Genomic DNA, 21,931 nt, shown 5'->3' with positions numbered 1-21,931 from the left:
AGGCTGTGGATGCTACAGGCGACCACTAATCCAGCAGGCAGAAAAAGCCTCCACCCGAGGCGAAGATGGGCATGAGTCGCACACCCTCAGCGGAACAGGATGCGCAGGGAGAACTCAAGCGCAGTGTGTTCCAACCCGCTCGCCCCAACCATTATGAGGCCTGCCGCAACCAAGAAAATGCTAGGCGCGTAAGTGACATCACGTGTGACGCCCGGTCATTTTTCCCACGTCCCGTCCCTGCCCCATCCTGGCCGGCCGCTGCGGAAGCGCACGCGCTCCTCCGCTTCCGCGCTCCTCCGCTTCCGCGCTCCTCCGCTTCCGCGCTCCTCCGCTTCCGCGCTCCTCCGCTACCCACAATGCTCCGCAGCACCGAACTGTCGCAAAGGCCGCGTTTCGGCGGCGAGTGAGCGACTAGCTTTCCGTGTGGTGCGGCGGCAACGGCTGCGCGCGTCTCCATCCTCCTTCTGTCGCGGGGCCAGAGTGCCTGAGGGAGTCCAGCTACGCTTAAGTCTGGCCGGTGCCACCTATCTCCGCAATGCCCCCCAAGAAACAGGCTCAGGCCGGGGGCAGCAAAAAGGCGGAGCAGAAAAAGAAGGAGAAGATTATTGAAGTGAGTACCCACCCCCTCCCCCACTCACGCCGCGAGTCCTCAGGAAAGAAGTCTCCCGGTTCCCCGCTCCCCGGCTTCTGTTCGCGTCTTCCGGGGCCACGTGCCCCTCCCTTTGGTTCTGTGTGCCCACAGCCCCTTCTCCAGCCCCCTGATGACGCTCACTGCCTCTCATCGCTGTAGTGACGCCGCTGGCGCCCCCGCACCCAGCCTTTGCTTCTCCGCCCACACGGTAGCCTTCACTGGGTCGCGTGCGAAACGACCCCTACCCCAGTGCCCACACAAGGTTGTGTCCTTCGCTAGTCACCGAAATTGAAGACGTTTTTAGGCTAGTGTTTTAAAAAATACGCTGAACTGCCCCGGACCAGACTGTTTCTGGGAGGCCGACTCATTACGAGCCTTTGTGTTCCTTGTTTCTTTACCCGTCACCTAGGAATAGTGGTTACTTCTTCCAGAGCAACAAATTAGTTCTTCATGGCCGTCTCGATCCATCTCTAAACTGTTTGAAGTTACATAAAGAGAGGAGGTTTCTTTCATGTCGTAGCCCACCGTCTTGTACATGGCGCTTGTCACAGATTCTGAGTTACATTAAATCCAATGACGTTTTAAGAGAGATTAGGTCTCATGTCACTAGCTGTGTACAGTGCCGTATCTGGATTTGTTATATATTATACATATTCATTTAGTGCACTAAGCCTGTTGCCCTTTAATGGCAGAGGAACGTTGTTGACGTTCTCAAATGTTTTATGTTTGTAGTCCAACGACTGTATCAATGAGTTTCCTTAAGAGAGTGGACCGTATTTGAGATTCCATAAACGTATAGTGTAGTCCCCAACAAGATATTTCTTCCCTCAATTCCTGTTATTAATCCTTCTCATAATTAAACAGTTCCTCGTGTACGTTAGAAGTAATTGGAAAAGCCATGACCGTTTTTCCTGCATGAGGTATATCTGAATAATTAATGCAGAGCCTTTTGTGGAATAGTTAACTTTTTATTAGAACACGACCAAAATGCGTGTTGTGCGTGTTTTGAAATGAGATGTTTATTTATAAATGATTATTATTTTTAATATTTAGTATTTATAGCCTTGAAAAATAGGATTGAAAGCCCCCAGGGTTTCATTGTATAAATCTAATCAGAACTTTGTCAAATTTCACAAAAGTTTTAGTCTGTTGGTTGAGTTTAACTAACATGCTTATTTAGAATTCTGGTAGCCTTGGCCAAGTTCCAACACTGAAACAGAACCTGTATTCTTACTGCCAGTTTGTGCTATTTAGAACTGTCATGAGTAGCATAACCAGAGATTTGAAAACAGAATGATTGTCACCTTCACACCTGTGTCTGCTATACCTTTTTGAACAATCTGGACTCCTGGCACTTAGGTAGATCTCTGGGGATGGAGATCTGATGGCGTTCGGTACTGTGTAAATAAACCAGGAGCATTTTAGGGATGACATTTTACCTGTTAACTTCCTTTACTGAGGTTGTATTAACATGTTAGACCATGATGCCAAATACAACTCCCATATAGACATGAAATTAAATGTTACATGACAATTTAAGTATACTTAACACATTATCAAGTTTTAACTATATATGATTGTTTCTGTTTTTAAATAAATATTTATTTTTGTTTTAAGGAATTGTAAATGAAAGTTACTTATAGTATCCCATCGACTAAAAATGGTAGTTATATTATGGATTCATTCATCTTGTTACAAAGTTATTTTTAAGATAAAGAGGACTTTAGTTTCATTAATGAAGACTTCACAAAAGAAAATTGCAAAATAGCTGTATTCTTTAGCCAAAAGTATTCTAACAGAATGGTGAAATTAAGCCTTTTTTCCTCACATTTAACATATATGATGAGTGTGTGTTTTTTTGTTTTTTGTTTTAAATGGTAGTGTGCTGCATAGATCTTTGCTACCACCAGAGAGGAATGACAATATTTTAAGTTGTAGGTTAAGTTATATCATTTTTTGTGAAACTAGATTTATAGAGAATATTCATCCTGGTTAGGAAACAGTATATTCCATTTTGTTAAATATCATATGTGACTTTTTTTTTTTTTTAAACTTACCTAAAGCCCTAACATATCTCAGTGGCTCTTGCAAGGGGTTGAGGAGAGTTATAGCAGGCTTAGCTCCCAGCTCCTCAATCAGATTTCATCCAGAACAGCACTTTATCAATTTTTGTATAATTTGCATAATTTTGAATACTAGAAAGGATTTTTATTACCAAAGCCTTTAAAAGTTAAGATGAAGTAAAAAATATATTTTTAAGAATTCTACATGTTTTTTAATTTTTTAAGTTTTATATACAACTTCTAAAGGTTACTTTCCATTTATAGTTATTACAAAATATTGACTGTATTCTGCGTGTTGTACAGTACATCCTTGAGCCTATATACACCCAATAGTTTGTACCTCCCACTTCTCCACCTGTATATTCCCCCCTCCACTGGTATCTAGTAGTTTGTTTTGTGTTTTATTCACTACTTTGTTGTTTTTAGAGTGCACATATAAGTGATATCATACAGTGTTTGTCTTTCTCTGTCTGACTCATTTAACTTAGTATAATGCCCCCCAAGTCCACCCATGTTGCTGCACATGGCAAAATTTCATTCCTTTTAATGGCTAAGTAGTATTCCATTGTGTGTGTGTGTATGTATATGTACCATACCTTCCTTATCCATTCATCTGTTGATGGACGCTTAGATTACTTCCATATCTTGGCAATTGTAAACGATGCTGCTATGAACATTGGGGTGCATGCATCTTTTCAAATTAGTGTTTTGGGGGGGGTTGTATATATACCCAGGAGTGGAATTGCTGGGTCATATGGTAGTTCTATTTTTAGCGATGTAAAATATATTCTGCAACAGACTTATAATGAACGTAATTGGAACCTGGTTCATACTGGTTGTTTATCTCTATGACCATAATATTTGTGGAAAAAAATATTTCTTTAAAGTCTATACTTTGACCTGTAAAAGGCTAATACTTATTTAAGTGTCTGGTTAATTTTGGAAAGTTTTTATAGGACTATGACCCGAAATTCTAAGTTTACCAAAAATTGACAGTTAAGTAGAACATACGCTTTTTAAGCAGTACTTTTGAAGAGATTTTAAAATAAGTGGTTGCACTACTTGCCTGTCCCATCTTCTGTACCTCTGTTGCTTCCACTGCCACCACCATAGGCACTCACTATAGAAGAACAACAGCAACACGTAGCTTTTGAGAACTCCAAGTAAAGGAAGTAAAAAGAGGCATGAGAGACAGCCTAATTTAATGAAAGAAGCACTGGCTTGGGGTGAGATAGACCTGCATTTGAGTCCCATATTTCACATTAAAATTTCAAATTTTGGAGGCTTCCCTGGTGTGGCAGTGGTTAAGAATCTGCCTGCCAATGCAGGGGAAACGGGTTCGAGCCCTGGTCTGGGAAGATCCCACATGCCACGGAGTAACTAAGCCCGTGCGCCACAACTACTGAGCCTGTGCTTTAGAGCCTGCGAGCCACAACTGCTGAGCCTGCGTGCCACAACTACTGAAGCCCGCGTGCCTAGAGCCCGTGCTCTGCAACAAGAGAAGCCACCGCAATGAGAAACCTGTGCACCTCAACAAAGAGTAGCTCCTGCTTGCCACAACTAGAGAAAGTCCGTGTGCGGCAACAAAGATCCAACACAACCATAAATAAATGAATGAATGAATGAATAAATAAATATATATATATTTCAAATTCTGTAGTTCTAGGCAAGTTACATGACCTATCTGAACCTCAGTTTCTCATTAGCAAAATGGAGCTAATTCCTATATTACAGAGCAGTGGATGACATGTAAAGTACCTGACGTATGGTATATGTTCAATTAATGGCAGTTGTTAATTTATTAATATAAAAAGCTAGTTAGGGGAAATAGACTGAACTGTACTGTTATGCAGTGCTTACTTTCTATCACTTGAAATAATTTCCTTATGGTGCCTTCATTTTTTTTCTTTCCCTGTTTAAACTCCCCAAAATTTCATGAATTCATTTGCATTTATAAGTATTTTCTTTCCGAAATGAGTATATCAAAAAGGGTTATTTAAAAAAAGGGTTATGGTTCTGTTAAACATTCACACTGTTGTCTCAAATGGCATGCACTATTTGCTTTCTTTGGATGAAATTTAATAAACTGAAGTCAGCTTTGGGAAATGGAAGGTTTGTTAATGGAAACGGGAGGATAATCTGGGTTTAGGGCAAGCAAATAAAGGATGTCCAGCTAAGGCCTTGTAGCAGCAAGGAGGTAGTAATGGAGACCTATAGGGATAGGATCCAGGTATGTGAAGGATGGAGAAAGAAATGATTCTCGTTGCCAGTGAAAAACTTCAGCTAAGGTCAGCTGTTGATTACTTGAATCTATATTAACCAGCTGCAGAATATCCATTGCGTTGATAGACAACAAAAGTATACTGGAGTGCATTTGGGGAACAAACTAATGAGGTAAAACAGTGCTGGCCTTTGTTTATACTAGTGTCCCAAAAGGAGGACTCCAGTTATCTTGGAGTACTATTCATTATTGACCTGCACTCCTGCCCCCTTCCTTTATTCAGACATCTTATTTAAGGAGTAGAGGCTGTCCTGTAAAAGAAGCAGGATTACTGAAGAGTGGACGGGGGAGAAACTGTCAGTTTTAAGTGAAGTCTGGAGTTCACTGAGTGTTAAGGCTTTTGGAACCTCTGGGAGTCGTCCTTTTCTTAGAATTACTGCCTGTTCTCTAAACTCCTTCGTATTTAATTTCCCAAGTCTGAAACACACACTGTTCCTTCCTTATCACTTAATGAGGACCACTGTTTCCCTAGTTTTATTTTAACCATGATTTGGGGTTGAGTATAACCTCCAGTCTTCCCATCTCATATCCCCTGACCCTAAATCCAGGTTAATCTGTAGGTAAGGTCTGTCCTGAACTCAAGAAAAAGGGAAAGGAAGCCTTTTGGAAGTATTCTGAATTTCAAACTATCCTATTTTCAAGAGGTACTGTTAGTATCCCAGGTCCACAGTGTAATATTCAGAAAACGTTGTGTACCAACCGACCCAATAACCTAACTAGTTTCTCTGGGAAGTAGTTTTTCCTGGTGGAAAGAACAAGGACTTTGCTTGGAGTCAGATATACCTGGGCCAGACACAGTTCTCAGTGTTTTGGGGAAAGGAAGGAAAAGAAACAAGCCATCTACAAGTGATAAATTTACACAGCTCCTTTAATTCTCTCACTGAGATAAGTACCTTTTTGCAGTTGAGGAAACAGAAACAGGTTAAATAACTGGCCCAAGGTTATTAAGCCGGCAAGTGGCAGAGTCAGGATTCTGGCTCCAGAGTCCTTGATGTTAACCACTGTGTTCCACCTCTTTGTAGTAACCCTAAGAGGTTAGAGTGAGACCCACTTTACAAATAAGAAAACTGACAAAGAAGGTAATTTGCCCAGTCCTGTTTGGGATTAGAATTTGGCCAATCTGACTCCAGAGCTTATACTCTTGAATCATTACATTGTACAGCCTGCCCCTTATTAGCAGTGTTACTTCAAAAGAATTGTTGAAGATTTCTGAGTTTCAGTATCAACATTTACAGAATGAGGTAATAGTATATCATATGATTGTTAAGAGGATTCAATAAAGTATATATTCAGAAGTTTATGTTTAGTGAATACTAGGTAAATAAGTATCCCTTATCTCTGGAAAAAAATAACAATTTCCAAGTTCTAACCTAATTAGAGACTTCCAAGACACAACTCATTCATTCTCTTTAGACTGGTTAATTATGTGCTAAAGCAGTGTAATTAAACCTGAAAAACTTTTTCTCCTGGAATCTGGAGCTTATATACCTCTACCAGAAGCTGTTGTCATGAGTACTTTCTTCTCTAGCTGGCCACATCCCCTTAGAGGACTTTTTTCTTTCCTAAGTTTTCATATATCAGTATCTACCTTGCCGTTTGGCCTTGTTTATTCGCAGTTTGCTTCTCATCTGTAGTTACATGTGGGGCATGAGTTGAACCCCAGAAACGCTGTTCTCTGATGAGACATATGTAGATGGTGTTGTACTTTTGAACCTCAGCATATGAAGATTGATAGTAGATGGATGAGTTGGTTAACTGGCTTAGTAGAGCAGAGCAGTTGGGCCTGAGGGCCCACCTAGGAGTGTGCGATTGAGAAGCAGGTGGGTTTGCTCTGAAGAAGTCTGCAAAAGCTTGACAGTGGGAGGTACTAGGTAATGCAGAAGGCGAGTGACTGAAAACTGGGTGTTAAAAGTATAGAAGTAGCTGATAGCTCTTACCTATTCCTCTCGCCAGAAAGGGGGTGGAGGGGATAAATCAGGAGGCCTCTCTGCTTCTGTAACTAGGCACAAAGGATGTGGGGAGCATGGTTAAAATATGAGCCTGAAAAGGGCCACTAAGGAGTCTGTGTAGTAAACTAAGAGACACCTTCTCCCACCTGCTCTCTTCTCCAGTCCTTTAGCCAGGGTTATTGCTCTCCTAGCTAGAAGATTCTTCTCCAGAGAAACAGAAAAGACAGGAAAAAAGACTTCAGATACCAGTGTTTGGTGGTTTCCTGACAGCCTTTTCACCCGTTTACCTTAGAGTGAAGCTCACTCAGTCTAGCTTCTTGTGTTAGTTTCTTAGGGCTGCCATAACAAATTACCACAAACCAGGTGACTTGAAACAGAAATTTATTCTTTCACAGATGTGGAGGCTAGAAATCTGAAATCAGGTGCAGGCAGGGCAGTGCTCCCTCTGAAGACTCTAGGGAAGAACCTTTTCTTGCCTTTTCCTGGTTTCTGGTGGCTTCTGGCAGTCCTTGGCATTCCTTGGCTGATAGCTGTATCACTCTAATCTCTCTGCCTCTTTCTTCACATTGCCTTCTCTCTCTCTGTTTGTGTCCTTTCCTCTTCTTATAGAGATACCAGTCATTGGATTTAGGGCTCACGGTAATCCAGTGTGACTTCATCTTAATTTATTACAGCTACAAAGACCTATTTCCAAATAAATTCTCACATTCTGAGGTCGGGGTAGGCATGAATTTGGGGGGAGGACCCTGTTCAACCCACTGTAGCCCCCAAACACACACACAGTTGTGCAGTGCTTTCTAAATGTTTTTGTGCTGTATACTTACTAAATATGAATAAGTAGTCAAAGACTACTGTTAGTGCCTTGCACATAATGAGCATACCATAAGTGATAGCTGCTATTGTATTAATAACTTGCCCAAATTACTATTTAATAATATTCCAAATTTAGATTGTTGCTTTTTAGTTGGAATACTTCAATTTTAATATTTCCTTTTTAGCAACAACTAGTAGTGTATATTTTAGTAATTTGGTTTCTATAAATTTAATTGTTTTGAGAGGATAGCTCTATTACCCAAAAAAAACAATCCAGAACTTAATGTATCTTCTTATGCAGTATTCCCTAAAATGTGTTCAGTAGTGCATAATCCCTCAGGATACTCTGAGAAAAATGTTTTCTGAGGTAAAATAAGATTTGGGATTGCTGCCTACTGTATCTCCTCTGGTAAAGGCTCTCACATATCTTGTGCTTGAGAATTAAAAACCCTGTTAAATAAGCATTTTCCTAAACTTATTTGACTGTTGAACTAATTATCCTGGTGTAACAACTCTGCACATCCTGTAATACTGATACTCTAAAAACACAATTCAGAAAAAGCATTATAGGCTAACAAGCTTATTGACGATAGTTATAAGTATGTATTGAATCCTAAAGAATCCTGGGTGATGTTTTGAGCTCATATGTTGCCTAGACTTGTCGTTGTAGTGTTTTGCATGTCTGTGTATAGCATAAAGAAAGAATAATTTTCTTACCAATGCGTAAATGAAAGAATGATTTTTAGACATGACTGAAAAAATAGATAAGAAATTAATATAAATTGCTAAGATATCTCAATAATTTTTCTCATTTAGGACAAAACTTTTGGTCTAAAGAATAAGAAAGGAGCAAAGCAACAGAAGTTTATCAAGGCTGTCACTCATCAAGTTAAATTTGGTCAACAAAATCCACGTCAGGTAAATAACTTAAATTTCTTCGTTTTCTTCATATGGATGTAGTACAGCATCGTTGCAGATAAAAATGTTTGATATTGTAATTGTGTTTCAAAATGGAATCCTAGGGCTTCCCTGGTGGCGCAGTGGTTGAGAGTCCGCCTGCTGATGCAGGGGACACGGGTTCGTGCCCCGGTCCGGGAAGATCCCACATGCTGTGGAGCGGCTGGGCCCTCTGTGAGCCATGGCCGCTGAGCCTGCGCGTCCGGAGCCTGTGCTCCGCAACGGGAGAGGCCACAACAGTGAGAGGCCCGCGTACCACAAAAAAACAAAAACAAAACCAAAAACAAAATGGAATCCTACTCTATAAACTTTCCTGCATCTTGCCTTTGTTACTCAGCAGTACCTTTTAGATATTCCTCCAAACCATTTTGATATAGTTCTAATTTATTCTAATGGCTGCATACTATGATGCGGATGTACAGTATCCATCCATTTCACTATAAGTAATCATTTTGTTTCCAGCTTTCTGACATTAAGAACAATTATACAAGAAATATCCTTATACATGTGTTTTTACATGCATTTGTGTTTTTATTTCGGTAGCATAAATTGTCTGGTGACACATTTCTAAATAAAGGGAAATGGATTTCTAATTTTTAATAAATTTGCCTGATCATTCTCCATAGAGATTGTAATACTTCAGATTTTCATTTGCAGTATGTGAGTTTTAGGTACTAAAGCTCTTTTTAATGTTTTCCAATCTGATTATGTATAAAGTGATACCTCATTTTTACTCTTTCCCTTACTCCTAGTGAGTTTGAGTACCTTTTCATAAGCTTGTTGGCTAATTTGGTTTGTACTTCTCTGACTTGTCTATTCAAATCCTTTGCTTTTTTGGTTATTTGTCTTTTTATTGTCAGTTTATGAGAGACACCTTCTGTCTACATTATAGATAATTTGTGATGTTTCTGTTACATTTTGTTGTACAACAGTTTGTATTGTCAGATATGTCTAGTTTTTCTTTTATATGGCTAAAAGGTCTCCCCTGCCATGAGATTATGTGTGTTTTTCCTCGATTTTTTTCTAATTATTTTATTTGCACAGTCTGTAATTTTATCATATAAATTTATTTTGTATGATACTAAGTTTATTTCTTTTCAAATGAATAGCCACTTATACCAGCATCGTTCATCTCACTGAATTGAAATACCCATATTGACATATATTAAAGTCTCATGTATGTTCAGATCTATTTCTGGATTCTCTTTTCTTTTCTGTTTATTGTCTTTCCCTAAACCAGTATCACATTGATTTTGATTATAGTGACCTAGTAACATATTCTGTTAGCTATTAAGGCAAGTCCTTCCCCCCCAAGATGTTACTCCTTTTCTGTTTTTCCTGGCTGTTCTTAGGCGTTTATTTTTCCATATGAATTTTGAAATTATTTTATCATTCATCAGTTTTACCATTTTATTCAAAAAAATTTAGCTCCATTTTCTTCACATCTCTGTATTCTCAATTCTTCATTTTATATAAATCTTTCACTTTATTGAGTTCAGGATTTTACAGACATGGACCTTTATTTTAAAAAGTACTTTTTTCACCACCCTATCTCCTTTTCCTCAACTTTTGGAAACACTTTTTTTTTCCATCTGAAAATATCAGAATATAATATATATTTGTGAGATGGTTAACCTCTGTCACTGATGCTGTCTACAAATTAGTGCCTCCAACACTTTTGTTTCTCTTACACAGTTTGACTCTAAAGCCAAAAGCTTGATCTTCCACACTGCTGACTTAATAGCTTGGTTTCATAAAAATGCATGCTCAGGCCTTGGAATCAGATCAACTTGAGTATGCATCCGCCTATCTTATTTGTTACATGATCTTAAATTATTTAGTGACACTGGTCTTTAATTTGTAGTATAGTATAAGGGGGGCAGTTACCCTTGTAGGGTTTCTGTGGTTTAACTAAAAGAGAAGATAATGTAAATCATCTGGCATAATATAAGAATTCATTTCAAACATGTTCCCTCCCCCCTGTTTTTTCTTCTAGTGGGAAGTATATTGACTGGTATTCAAATTTTATAGACCTGAGAAAGCCATAAAATGTGTTTTGGTTGTTAGGCTTGATAGTACATTTAGTAATATATTTTTGATAATTTCTTGGGTACCTGACCTTTTATCTGTGAGCTTGAGTTATCTAAACACCATACGTAACATTGGAAATGAGCAGCAGTCTTGCTGTTGGAGCCAAGCAAGAGATGCCTCACCCTAAACCCTGTGATGCCGAGGATGACCCTACTCTGTGTCTCCTCCAGATGTACCTCTCCCCACACCAGCTCAGGGCCTGCAAAGGTCAGTTACCCCAAGTCCATCTTAGGGTATACTACACTGCCAATATGCCTGAAGTAGTCAAAGGCAGGATATGTGCTAGGAGTGTGGACAGAGCCTTGATCCATTCCATGTTCTCCTCTGCACCTTCTTTCTCCCTGCACAAATGTGGTGGGATGAAACTCAGGGTGGGAAGCGGAGGAGCCAGGGGTTGACTCTCACTTTACTGCCATGCTCCAGTGTGGAACTCCATGGAGCCTAAGCGTTTTAAATTTGAAACTGTCCTTCCAGGTCACAAGGTATGTTTGTCAAGTAGGGGTACAAACCATACTAGGTACAAACCATACTTTATTTAACATTAGTTTGATTTCTAATTTATAAATATTTACAAAAATGATTTGTAGGCATCCACTGAACTCTTGCTTGGGGTCCCACAAATGTCTGAGATGGGCCTAATGAGCAAAGAATACTTTTTATTAAAAATAAAGTGACTTAAATGTTTTCTTTTTAGAAAACTTCTCCCATTTTTCTGTTTAAACACATCCGACCCACAGGGTCAAAGTCAGGATTTAGAATGCCTTTAACCCTATTATAGTATTTGGCCAATCTTTCTCTAAAATTTCCTCTTCCTTTAATACATCTTTGTCCTGGATTTCTGTTTCTTTGATGTTTCTTTGTTCCTTTAACAGGCTTTTTAGGTTCTGTTGGCTTGTTTAATATTGGTATTCTTCAGGGAGCTCTTCTCTGCTCTTACCACTTTTTTATGCTGTCCTTGCGTAATCTGATACACACCCAAAGTTTACTTATTTGTAAGCAGCTATTTCTAAAATCTTTATCTCAAAGCAGACGTTCTCTCCGGGAATCAAGATCCATGTCCAGCTGCCTTTTAAATAGCTCCACCTAGATGCCCTGTAAGCATCTCATACTCAGTATGTCTAAAACTGAGCTCATCCCCACCTCCTGCCCTGAAACCTGTTCCTCCTATATTCCCTGTCTTGTTTAATAGCACTAACCATGCAAATGATAATCCTAGACTCCTCCCTCTCCCTTATACTTCATGTCCAGTCACTTAGTCTTAACAGTTCTACCTCCTTAAGAGCTCTCCTTCCCCTTTCCTCCATCCTTGCTACTAATGCCTATTTAAATTAAAACTCTTGTGCTTTCTTGCATACAGCAATTTCATTAGCTTCCTAATTTTTATTGCCTTCATTCTTGGGCTCCTTCTAGTCCACCCTTCGCAAAGTTGTGATCTTTATAAACTACAATCTGATTGTATCACTGGCTTACTTTAAACTCTTGAGTCTTATCCTGTCACCTGTTGATACAGTCCAAATTTCTCATTGATGTCTCTCATACCTTTTTCATATCTTTGCACTGACTGACACTCTCTGCATTTCTTGCCCATCAAAAGAATTCATCCGTAAAGTATTAGCTCAGTCTAATTTTCTTAGGCATATTGGCATTCTTTGTTCCCAGAGCACCATGTATTATATTATAGTTGTTGACATGTCTGTCTTCCCACTAGATTCCGAGCTTCTTTAAATAAGCATCTTTGTCTTTTCATCTTTGTATTCCCTGTCATCTAACATAGGACCTGACATATAAATGTTTGGATGAATCCTCTAATCATATTAGGTATGTAAATTGTGTGCCTGGAATTATGTCATATGTCATGTTTTGTTTTGTTTTGTTTGATCTCCCCCATTGACCTAGCCCAGTGTTTTTCCACAAGGGTACTTACAGGTATTTGGGTTGGTACAATTCTTTATTGTGTGGGACTGTGCATTTCAGGATGTTTGTATCTCTAATCTTCAAAATGCACCTACTTGTTTCTGGGTTGTTGTCACAGAAGAAATTCCCAGGTGAGAACCATTTGCTAAAAATGCTGGGCATGTAGCATATGCTTAATAAATACTATTGCTATAAGCTTTTGAATATGCTTTTAACTTGGCATGGTACCATTTATAGGGTTTTTTTGGTAAAAGTCAGCTGCTACAAAATTTAGCAATTTCATTTAATAGTTTAATCACACCATTTAATATATACTGGAAGGCCATTGTAACACTGATATTAAGAAGTAAGAACTATATACATGTAATATGCACTTGTCTTTATGTCAGTGATATTGTATATTACTATATAGTAAAAGCAATTCATTATATGAAATCAAATTTACATTTTATACCTGGGAATATTATAGGTAGCACAAAGTGAAGCTGAAAAGAAGTTGAAGAAAGATGACAAGAAGAAAGAATTGCAAGAGCTAAATGAGTTGTTCAAACCTGTAGTTGCTGCTCAAAAAATAAGTAAAGGTAAACTTTAAATTTCAGAAACGTTATTTTTATCAAATGTAATTCATATTTTAACACTCTTACTATGTTTTCTTCAGATTATAAGCCAGTTGTGTATGCTATGAAAATAATACTCCCTTTGTCAAAGTTATCTTTGTCAGTGACTTTCTTATGTTTCCTTTATACATGTGCATAGCTGTGTCATACAACTGTAAGACCAGCCATTAGCCCCTCACTTAAGGGAAAATTAAGGATTTGGGGCAGTCTGCTAGTTGATTTATAATACCCAATCTTTGGTAGTGGGCAAAGCAAACCTATGGTTGTAAAAACTGTAAATCCCAAACTGTTGGTAGTATACCTGCATTTATATTTCTCTTTTGCCTCCTGCCTCATTGACGCTAACTAGACAAGTGATGATAGAATAACCTATGTGTTTGCTTGGTTTCTCACCCCTGCTCTCTTTCTTTTTGGTAAGAAAAAAGGAAACAAAAATAGATATAAAATGCTATAGAAAGAACTTAGAAGAAATGTCTTATTGTTCATTTATATATGGCATTTCCTCTCACACCAGTAGTAGAAAATAACAAGTTAACCAAAAGTAATTATATCTCAGATAGAAGCTCTACTTTGTGATCTGGCAGAGTATAGTACAAATACCATATGCTATTTGACATAGGTGCAGATCCCAAATCCGTGGTATGTGCATTCTTCAAGCAAGGACAGTGTACTAAAGGAGATAAATGTAAGTTCTCTCATGACTTGACTCTGGAGAGAAAATGTGAAAAACGAAGTGTTTACATTGATGCAAGAGATGAAGAGCTTGAAAAAGGTATTTTTTTTTAAGATATTCTCTTAAAAATAAATGTATATTACTTTTGGTTTGTTGTCAATAAGATATTTAATAACTTGAAGACTATTTCAGTCTTAGTAGGACTGTGTTTGTCCTAAAGAATAGTTGTGTGTTGTTGTTTTTCATAAAATCTGAATTTACCATATTATGCCCTTTGATTAAGTAAATGAAGATGTTTAAAAAACAGTGGATTATTTTGTATTTGTCTCTTACCCATTCTTCCAGTACTACTTTCTCATTTGCCTAAAGTACTTAGATTTTAGTGGATAATCTCACAACAGTGTTATTCCTACCTTTGGTGTTTTAAAGGAAATGTGTTTGGTTTTGAGTCTTAAAATAGAACTTTCCTGTGTAAGGATATATGCAGTGTGTTTTGGGGACAGTAGATAAAATTACAGTATTTAGTCTCCATATCTCTTTTTATTTAGATACTATGGATAATTGGGATGAGAAAAAACTGGAAGAAGTAGTGAACAAGAAGCACGGTGAGGCGGAAAAGAAAAAACCAAAAACTCAAATAGTATGTCCTTTTCTTGAATTGAGTTGCTGTGGTATTTATCATTAGGGAGAATTAAGTGGCAAGGTATTTGCTGCTGTTTTCTACTGGATTATTCTTTAAGTTATTGCCTCTTTTCATAAAGATTAGGTGAATCAAGCTTTGTTTTTGGAATTTACAGGTGTAAGTTATACAAAATTTGTTTCTGGTTTAGAAGTGACTTGAAAACCATGTGACTGAAGTCCTTCAAATGCCGTTTTCTGAGGTGGTTTTACTTTCTCAAACATGTAGAATTCTTTATTTTTTTGTGCAAAATGAATGGAGGTAGAACTATTAAATTAACCCACTTAATTCATAACATATTCTGTTTTAATGGTAGGGAGACATTAATAAATCACAAGGGTGAAAATATTGTTGCATATGAATTGCAAAATGAATTTTTATTCTGTAGTATAGTTACCATGAAAAACCCTGCCGTGTTAGAAAAATTCTAAGTATTGTTTTTACTTACTTCTATTGTATTTTTTCAGGAAAAAAATGACACTTATTAGTTAATTTTTCCTTCTTGTTTGTAAAGCGTGTTTACCTAAGGCTTCAGTACAGTTGCATCTTGCACCCATTCATGTTTTAAAGGGTCACTATCCTTTGTGTTTCTTTTGTGCCTTGCTCCTTTCTTAGATGTAAGAAATTGCCTATAATTTCAGGTAATTCAAATAGTGTTAGTATCTTTACGCATGTGATTAGTTTTTAGGAAAGATCAAATCAAAACAAAGTTATTGGTTTTTATTTTTTTGTAACCATTTTTATTTTCTCATATTTGAAAACCAGACTTTTGGATTACATTTACAAAGCCTAAATGGCAGCAAATCTTTTTTGTATAATTCAGTTTAGAGCAATGTCAAAAATAGAAATTTTATACAGATCCTCTCTAAAGGGAATTTACCATTGTATTAAGTATTTTAAGATTAATTTATATTTACATTTCTGCACACAAGGTGCTCTGTACGTAAGTGGTTAGCCTAAAAAAGATGTGAATTGAGTGTACTTGTTCCATATACCTAAGCATTTACCTTGGAAATGGACCACACTGAGCCACTGCTTGTGAATATTGTCTCTGTAGGTGTGCAAGCATTTCCTTGAAGCTATTGAAAACAACAAATATGGCTGGTTTTGGGTATGCCCTGGAGGGGGTGATATTTGCATGTATCGTCATGCACTTCCTCCTGGGTTCGTCTTGAAAAAAGATAAAAAGAAAGAAGAAAAAGAAGATGAAATTTCATTAGAAGATCTAATTGAAAGAGAGGTAACTAGTATCTTTTTCCTACCATAAAACACTAAAGCAGTATTTATTGTGAAATTCTAATATTTACCACTTGGGGGCAATAGCATGTTGTTATGAAAAGGAAATGTAAGCCTAGCCGTAATGATTAGCCAAGCATGACATTAATTTTAGGATTATGAAATATTTTTTTAAGTACTAGCTGCTGGCTTATCAAATAAACTGTTTCCATAAGATTGATATACTGGTATATCAGTTTGTGAAAATGCTTAGTCAGTATTCAGAGTGATTGAACTTGAAGTTTTAGATATTTTCCTTGGTGTCTTTATTTTTTGTCATTTTACTAATTATTTAGTAGTTTTTAACATGTGTGGAAGCAGACAACTCCACTACAGTTTTTCAGCTATATGTTTTATCATCATTCCTGGACTCAAAGACTCTTCAGCTGCTCATCTCTGGCTCAGCACAAGAGTTTTATTCTTGAGCTAGCAGATAGGGTTACTGAGTTAGCAGATAGGCTCTTGGCCTTGACATGAAAAATGTTGAGATTATTGGAAATACTAGATTTAGGGTTGTATGCTTCAGACTGTATCCATTTTGCCTTGTCTTGGGTAATCTAAATGTGTACATGTCTAATGTTGAGATTATATACATTTGTTCTTAAAAGGACATACTGTTTGGTGTCTCACATAGGCAATATACTGTGATAGAAAATGTAGACTTTGGAGTCAGATATATTTGAGATTACTATTTGTATCCTGGTTCTGCCACATATTAGCTAATAACCTTTGGTAAATTTTCCATCACCCTCTGTTTGCTTATTTGTGGAGATGGATGTGTTAGCATATGTGTATGAAGTATTTAACATTGAATACCTGGCAGATGTTCAGCAAGTATTATTTTTCTGTATATTTATTATTTGATTATTGGCCCTGAGGAAAGCAGATGGTGGCTTTTGCTTAGTTTGTTTTCTCATCTCTTGAGGATCACAAATGAAACTTGGATATTGTCATGGTGCTTTTCGTATTTATTGTTTTCAGCAATTGACTTATTTTAAAACTATTTCTTGTGACGAGTTTTACTCATCTTCAATTTTGAAAAGACATCTAGCTCAGGATAATATATTTTATAATGTTTAGAAATGTTTGTATCTCTGGACATGCATTTTGCTCCTTGCCATGTAAAGTGAAAATAAATCAGTTTATTCTAAGTTTAATGTCTTCATAACAGTCATAGGCAAGGGCTTAATTGAAGTAGGAGAAAACTGTTAGATCATAGTATCATAGATGACTTTAGGGGGAGAAAATTAACTTTTTTATCTTTGCAGCGTTCTGCCCTAGGTCCAAATGTTACCAAAATCACTCTAGAATCTTTTCTTGCATGGAAGAAAAGAAAAAGACAAGAAAAGATTGATAAACTTGAGCAAGATATGGAAAGAAGGAAAGCAGACTTCAAAGCAGGGAAAGCATTAGTGGTATGTCCCAGACTCACCCAAATAGATTCTCTATTCTTTCTTCCATTTTATAATTTCTGTATTATGCAAGATTTTATCCTTATTTAATTATGTGTATGTCTAAAATCAGTGACCAAGAAATGTTTGAATTTTGTCCTGAGTTGATATATGTGTGTATTTGAATAGATCAGTGGTCGTGAGGTGTTTGAATTTCGTCCTGAATTGGTTGATGATGATGATGAAGAAGCAGATGATACCCATTATACCCAGGGAACAGGTGGTGATGAGGTAAGAGGAAGCGTTGTCACCTCATCTTCTCATGTTGATTGAGAGAAGCAGTAGAGAGTGACAGTAGAGCAGTATAGTTAAGAGTACCAACTTCGGGGCCTTGGTTCACATCCTGACTCTAACCTGGGAAATTAGTTACACGCTAGGCCTCCACCCCCATCTGTAATACGGACATAATGATAATCCCTACATCACAGAGTACTTGTGAGAATTAAATGAGTTTATAAGTTTATGTTTATTTACAGTTCTTTATAGAACTTAGGTTAGTGCCTAATATATAGTTAAATGCTTATGTGTATTAGCTGTAAAATATGTTGTTTTCTCCCTCTAAAAGAAAAAAGCGTTTTGTTTAATATTTTATACTAAACAAAAAAAATCATGAGACAGACACTAAAAAGTACAGAGAAGGGAACAGGAGACAGCAGCAGAATTATTTGGTGATACAGAGACTTAGTATTAGCAAATAGCTTTTCATTTTTCATATGGTTATCATAAAATTCTGACTTCTGCCTTTGAGTTGAAAGATGGAAATATATATGTAAAAATATGATGTCAGAGGAAGAAGCTTCAAGTATGGCATTGCTATTCCTTTTTCAAGAAGTTTAGAAAAGTGAATTTTGGCAATAGTCATTTGTTTTCATTTGGCATTATTAATAATTTTATTTCATTAAGATAAATGTCAGAGGTAAATGGCAAGTAATTTATGAAAACTTATTAGTAACACTTTCTTTTCTATGTGTTTTTAAAGGTTGATGATTCAGTGAGCATAAATGACATAGATTTAAGCCTGTACATCCCAAGAGATGTAGATGAGACAGGTATTACTGTAGCCAGTCTTGAAAGATTCAGCACATATACTTCAGAAAAGGATGGTAAGTATGCTGACTTTTGTGTAATTCTGAGAATTCAGAAACTGTCTAAAGGGGGTTAGGCCAGGCTTGGCAAACTTAGATGCCTGCAGGTATCTGACTGGTAACATATAAACATGTGATTTGGCCGTATATAAAAGTAGTAAACAGTGGAGGCTGTGGAAATGGGTGGCTGGTTGGATATTGAAGCCATTAACAAACTAGAAGGGGACAAAATGAGTTTCGAGATGTAACTAATGAGTTCATTTCAGGACCTCATGACTATGAGATATTTTGGTTATTAAAAGTGGCGTTGTCTAGGGTACTGTGTAGACATTACCAGGAGGAAAAGGTTTGAAAGTCATCTGCATTGGTAGCTGAGAGTGAATGAACACACCCAGGCACAATACATATGATGAAAACATTCTAGAACAGACTGCAGAAAATATCAATGTTTTAGAGTAGTCAAAAGAGAAAAAAGCTTGGGAAAGACACTGAGAAGGACAGAGAAAAATTAAGAAGAATTTCAGGAAGATTAAGTAGGATGAGAATTAGAAATAATTCCTTAATTGTGATTAGGGAAGGAGTTGTAGGAATAGGGTACACAGTTTTCATTGGGACTGCAGTGGTATGAGGAATGAGGAGAAAAAAATGACTACAGATCACTCACTCTTAAGAACTTTGAGGGGGAGACATGGTCAGGATGTCATTTCATTTTAGGATATGGGAAATCTAAATATATCTGTTGGCCAGAGAGAAAGGATCTGGGAAAGAATGAAAAATTAAAAATGAAACAATATCAGGTATAGAAGCAAGATCTGGAAGTATAAATAATGAGTTCAGTTAAGAGTGAGAATGGAGGAGAGGCTGGCTAGGTGTATTTGGAAATAAGGATTGCTGATACAATTTACATCTAATTGTGCCTTGAGTGAGGATTTGAAGAAAAAAGTAAAAGTTTGGCATGGTTGCTGTGAGAGAAAAAGGTAGACTACTGATCAAGGCAAAAGTTGAGGGAAAAAGAGCTAAACGTTGTTTTTACAATAAAGGAATAAAAGTTATAACTTGAAAAACTGGCCTGTTCTCCTGAGATTTGAGAATGCTGTCAGACTACTGTCTTAATGCCAATCTGCAGACTGATTTGCTCCTTTGAAAAGTAGGGCTTTGGTGACAATAGGCACAATTGCAAGTACCTCAGAGGTTATAATTCCCAAGAATTTGTCATCAAAGATGTTTGAAATAACTTTAAATTAGGCTATTAAAAATTCTGTGTGTTCAGTATTGATGTCATTGAACAAGAAAAGGCAGCATTTTTGTTTTCTCAGTCATATAATTATAGCCTGAAAGGAAAAGTAGCTCCATAGCCCCAGGGTTGTTGTTTTTTTTCCCCACAGTTTGATGACAAGATGAAATATTTCTGCATTCACACTCATTTACAGCATTACAACTAGTGTGACTTAACTGCTATTTGTAAAACCAAAAGCTAAGTAGCTGCTTATATCATAAATGTTTTTTTTATTCCATAATCATTTATTCAAACAAAATATGTGGAAGTTGACTGTTTAAAAACCTAATTGTTGGGTCATGTAGAGGACACAAGGTTGTATAAGATAAATCTTGACCTCAAATGTATGAACCGTTAAGCAGTCAGATGTCTACAGTGAAAGACATATGTTATAGTAGGTATAGATAATTGATACAAATAAGCTCAGAAAAAGAGCAGTTCTTGTTGGAATAATCTTAGGGAAGGCTTTCATGGAAAAAGGAAAAGAAGTGTATCAGTCTGTGACTGTCCGTTGCTAATGGACTAGTGTTTTCTTTTTCTAGGCCTTACTGATTTCAATTTTTATTTTTAGAAAACAAATTAAGTGAAGCTTCTGGAGGTAGGGCTGAAAATGGTGAAAGAAGTGATTTGGAAGAGGACAACGAAGGGGAGGGACAGGAAAATGGAGTCATCGATGCTGTTCCTGTTGATGAAAATCTTTTTACTGGGGAAGATTTGGATGAACTAGAAGAAGAATTAAACACACTTGATTTAGAAGAATGACACCAAAGAAGTCAATGAAAAAATTAAGTCAGCTCAGCATGAGTTGAAATTGACTACATTAATTTTTTTCCACCTAGAATTCTTCAACAGGATGTTTGTTTCCCATGCTGATTCTGGAGGGCTTACTCTCCAAAAAAGGAATATTCTCCCTACATCTTGTCTTCTGACTTTGGCTACATCTCATAGTAAGTTCAGAGTAGTTCATGATAAGTTAAAAATATAATGGTCATTGCAGAAAATGATTGATTGTTGTAACTGTCCACTCAAGTAGGAAGTGTAACTGCTTTTCCAGCTTTTGATTTTCAGTGGGCATGCGTTATTACAAGGACAACATAAGTGTAAATTACCCTTCATTTAATGCAGTTTTTAATGAGTGATTTTATTTTCTTTGTATTTATATGTTTAAAAGACTGCCTGAGATATGAGCCTGTACTTCATAAAGGAAACTGCATATGCAGATTCAGTATTGTATATCTTTGGACAATTAGATGGACATTTAAAATGAAACTTCATTAATCTGCCAGGATCAGCTGCAGTGCCCTGTGTTAAACTGTTTTAAACTATTCCTTTTCTTTTTTGCCAATGAAGTTGTAAATAAAGACCATGATACATTAAAATCCAAGTATGGGCCTTTTTTTTTTTTTAAGATTTTTCTGTGAAAGTTTTCTTACCATTTCTAGCTTGAGAATTTTAACTAAATATCTGTTAGAGTTAACTATCACAGAAGGCACAGACACCTAAAGGGGTCTCTTAATACTGATTATAGGACTGTGTAGAGTGCTGATAGCCCTACTATGAGCTTAGTAACACCAATACTTAGCCTCAGAATGAGACCATAGGTGATGTTATATGAAAGGGTAATTACTGAATTGAGGATCATCAACCTAATTAAGTATCATCTACAGTTGAACTAGATACTACTAAAGCATCATTGTGGAGATCCATGGTGTTATAATAGTACCTGATAAAGTTTGATTACTCTGTTTGAGAGAGTGTAAACAAATCCACAAGAAAACTGGGCTGGGGGCCTTTGACATTGAGATCCCCTGAAAAATTAGGGTGATACATTTAAAATGGACATAATTTGCCAGTAACATTTAATACTAGTTATACCTTTTTATCATTTTTATGTAAGTATATTTTCAAATATTAATACAGTGCTTCTTTTGTTATTTGCAAATATAAGTGGATTTTAAGATAATAGCACTAAAAGGTCAGGTGACCTGGGCCCTAATTAATTTCTGCCTCAGATAAATTATATGATTTTTAAATCTCTGAACCTTAGTTTCTTCATCTGCATAGAGAAGTTAAAGTGCTTCTGAATTGTAAAACCTAAGAAAACGTGACTGTAAATTTTGTCAAATGATAACATCAAAGTTGGTAAAGAAATTGAGTTCCTGGCTGTTCAGTACTA

At 36.9% G+C, this 21,931-nt stretch overlaps 1 protein-coding gene across 1 annotated transcript; it reads left to right on the top strand.

Annotated features, from left to right (window-relative positions):
• The first annotated feature begins 360 nt into the window (after positions 1-360).
• ZC3H15 (zinc finger CCCH-type containing 15) lies at positions 361-21,139 on the top strand. Its single transcript, XM_067741270.1, has 10 exons — positions 361-610; positions 8,554-8,655; positions 13,169-13,280; positions 13,936-14,088; positions 14,538-14,629; positions 15,726-15,908; positions 17,212-17,358; positions 17,524-17,625; positions 18,374-18,497; positions 20,327-21,139. The coding sequence occupies exons 1-10, from the start codon at positions 536-538 to the stop codon at positions 20,515-20,517; spliced, it is 1,281 nt and encodes a 426-aa protein (XP_067597371.1). The 5' UTR covers positions 361-535; the 3' UTR covers positions 20,518-21,139.
• The last annotated feature ends 792 nt before the right edge of the window (positions 21,140-21,931 follow it).

This window comes from Pseudorca crassidens, chromosome 6 (assembly GCF_039906515.1).
Source record: "Pseudorca crassidens isolate mPseCra1 chromosome 6, mPseCra1.hap1, whole genome shotgun sequence".
Lineage (NCBI taxonomy): Eukaryota > Metazoa > Chordata > Mammalia > Artiodactyla > Delphinidae > Pseudorca > Pseudorca crassidens.
The sequence above is the reverse complement of the archived record's forward strand: the minus strand, read 5'-3'. Positions and strand labels throughout refer to the sequence as shown.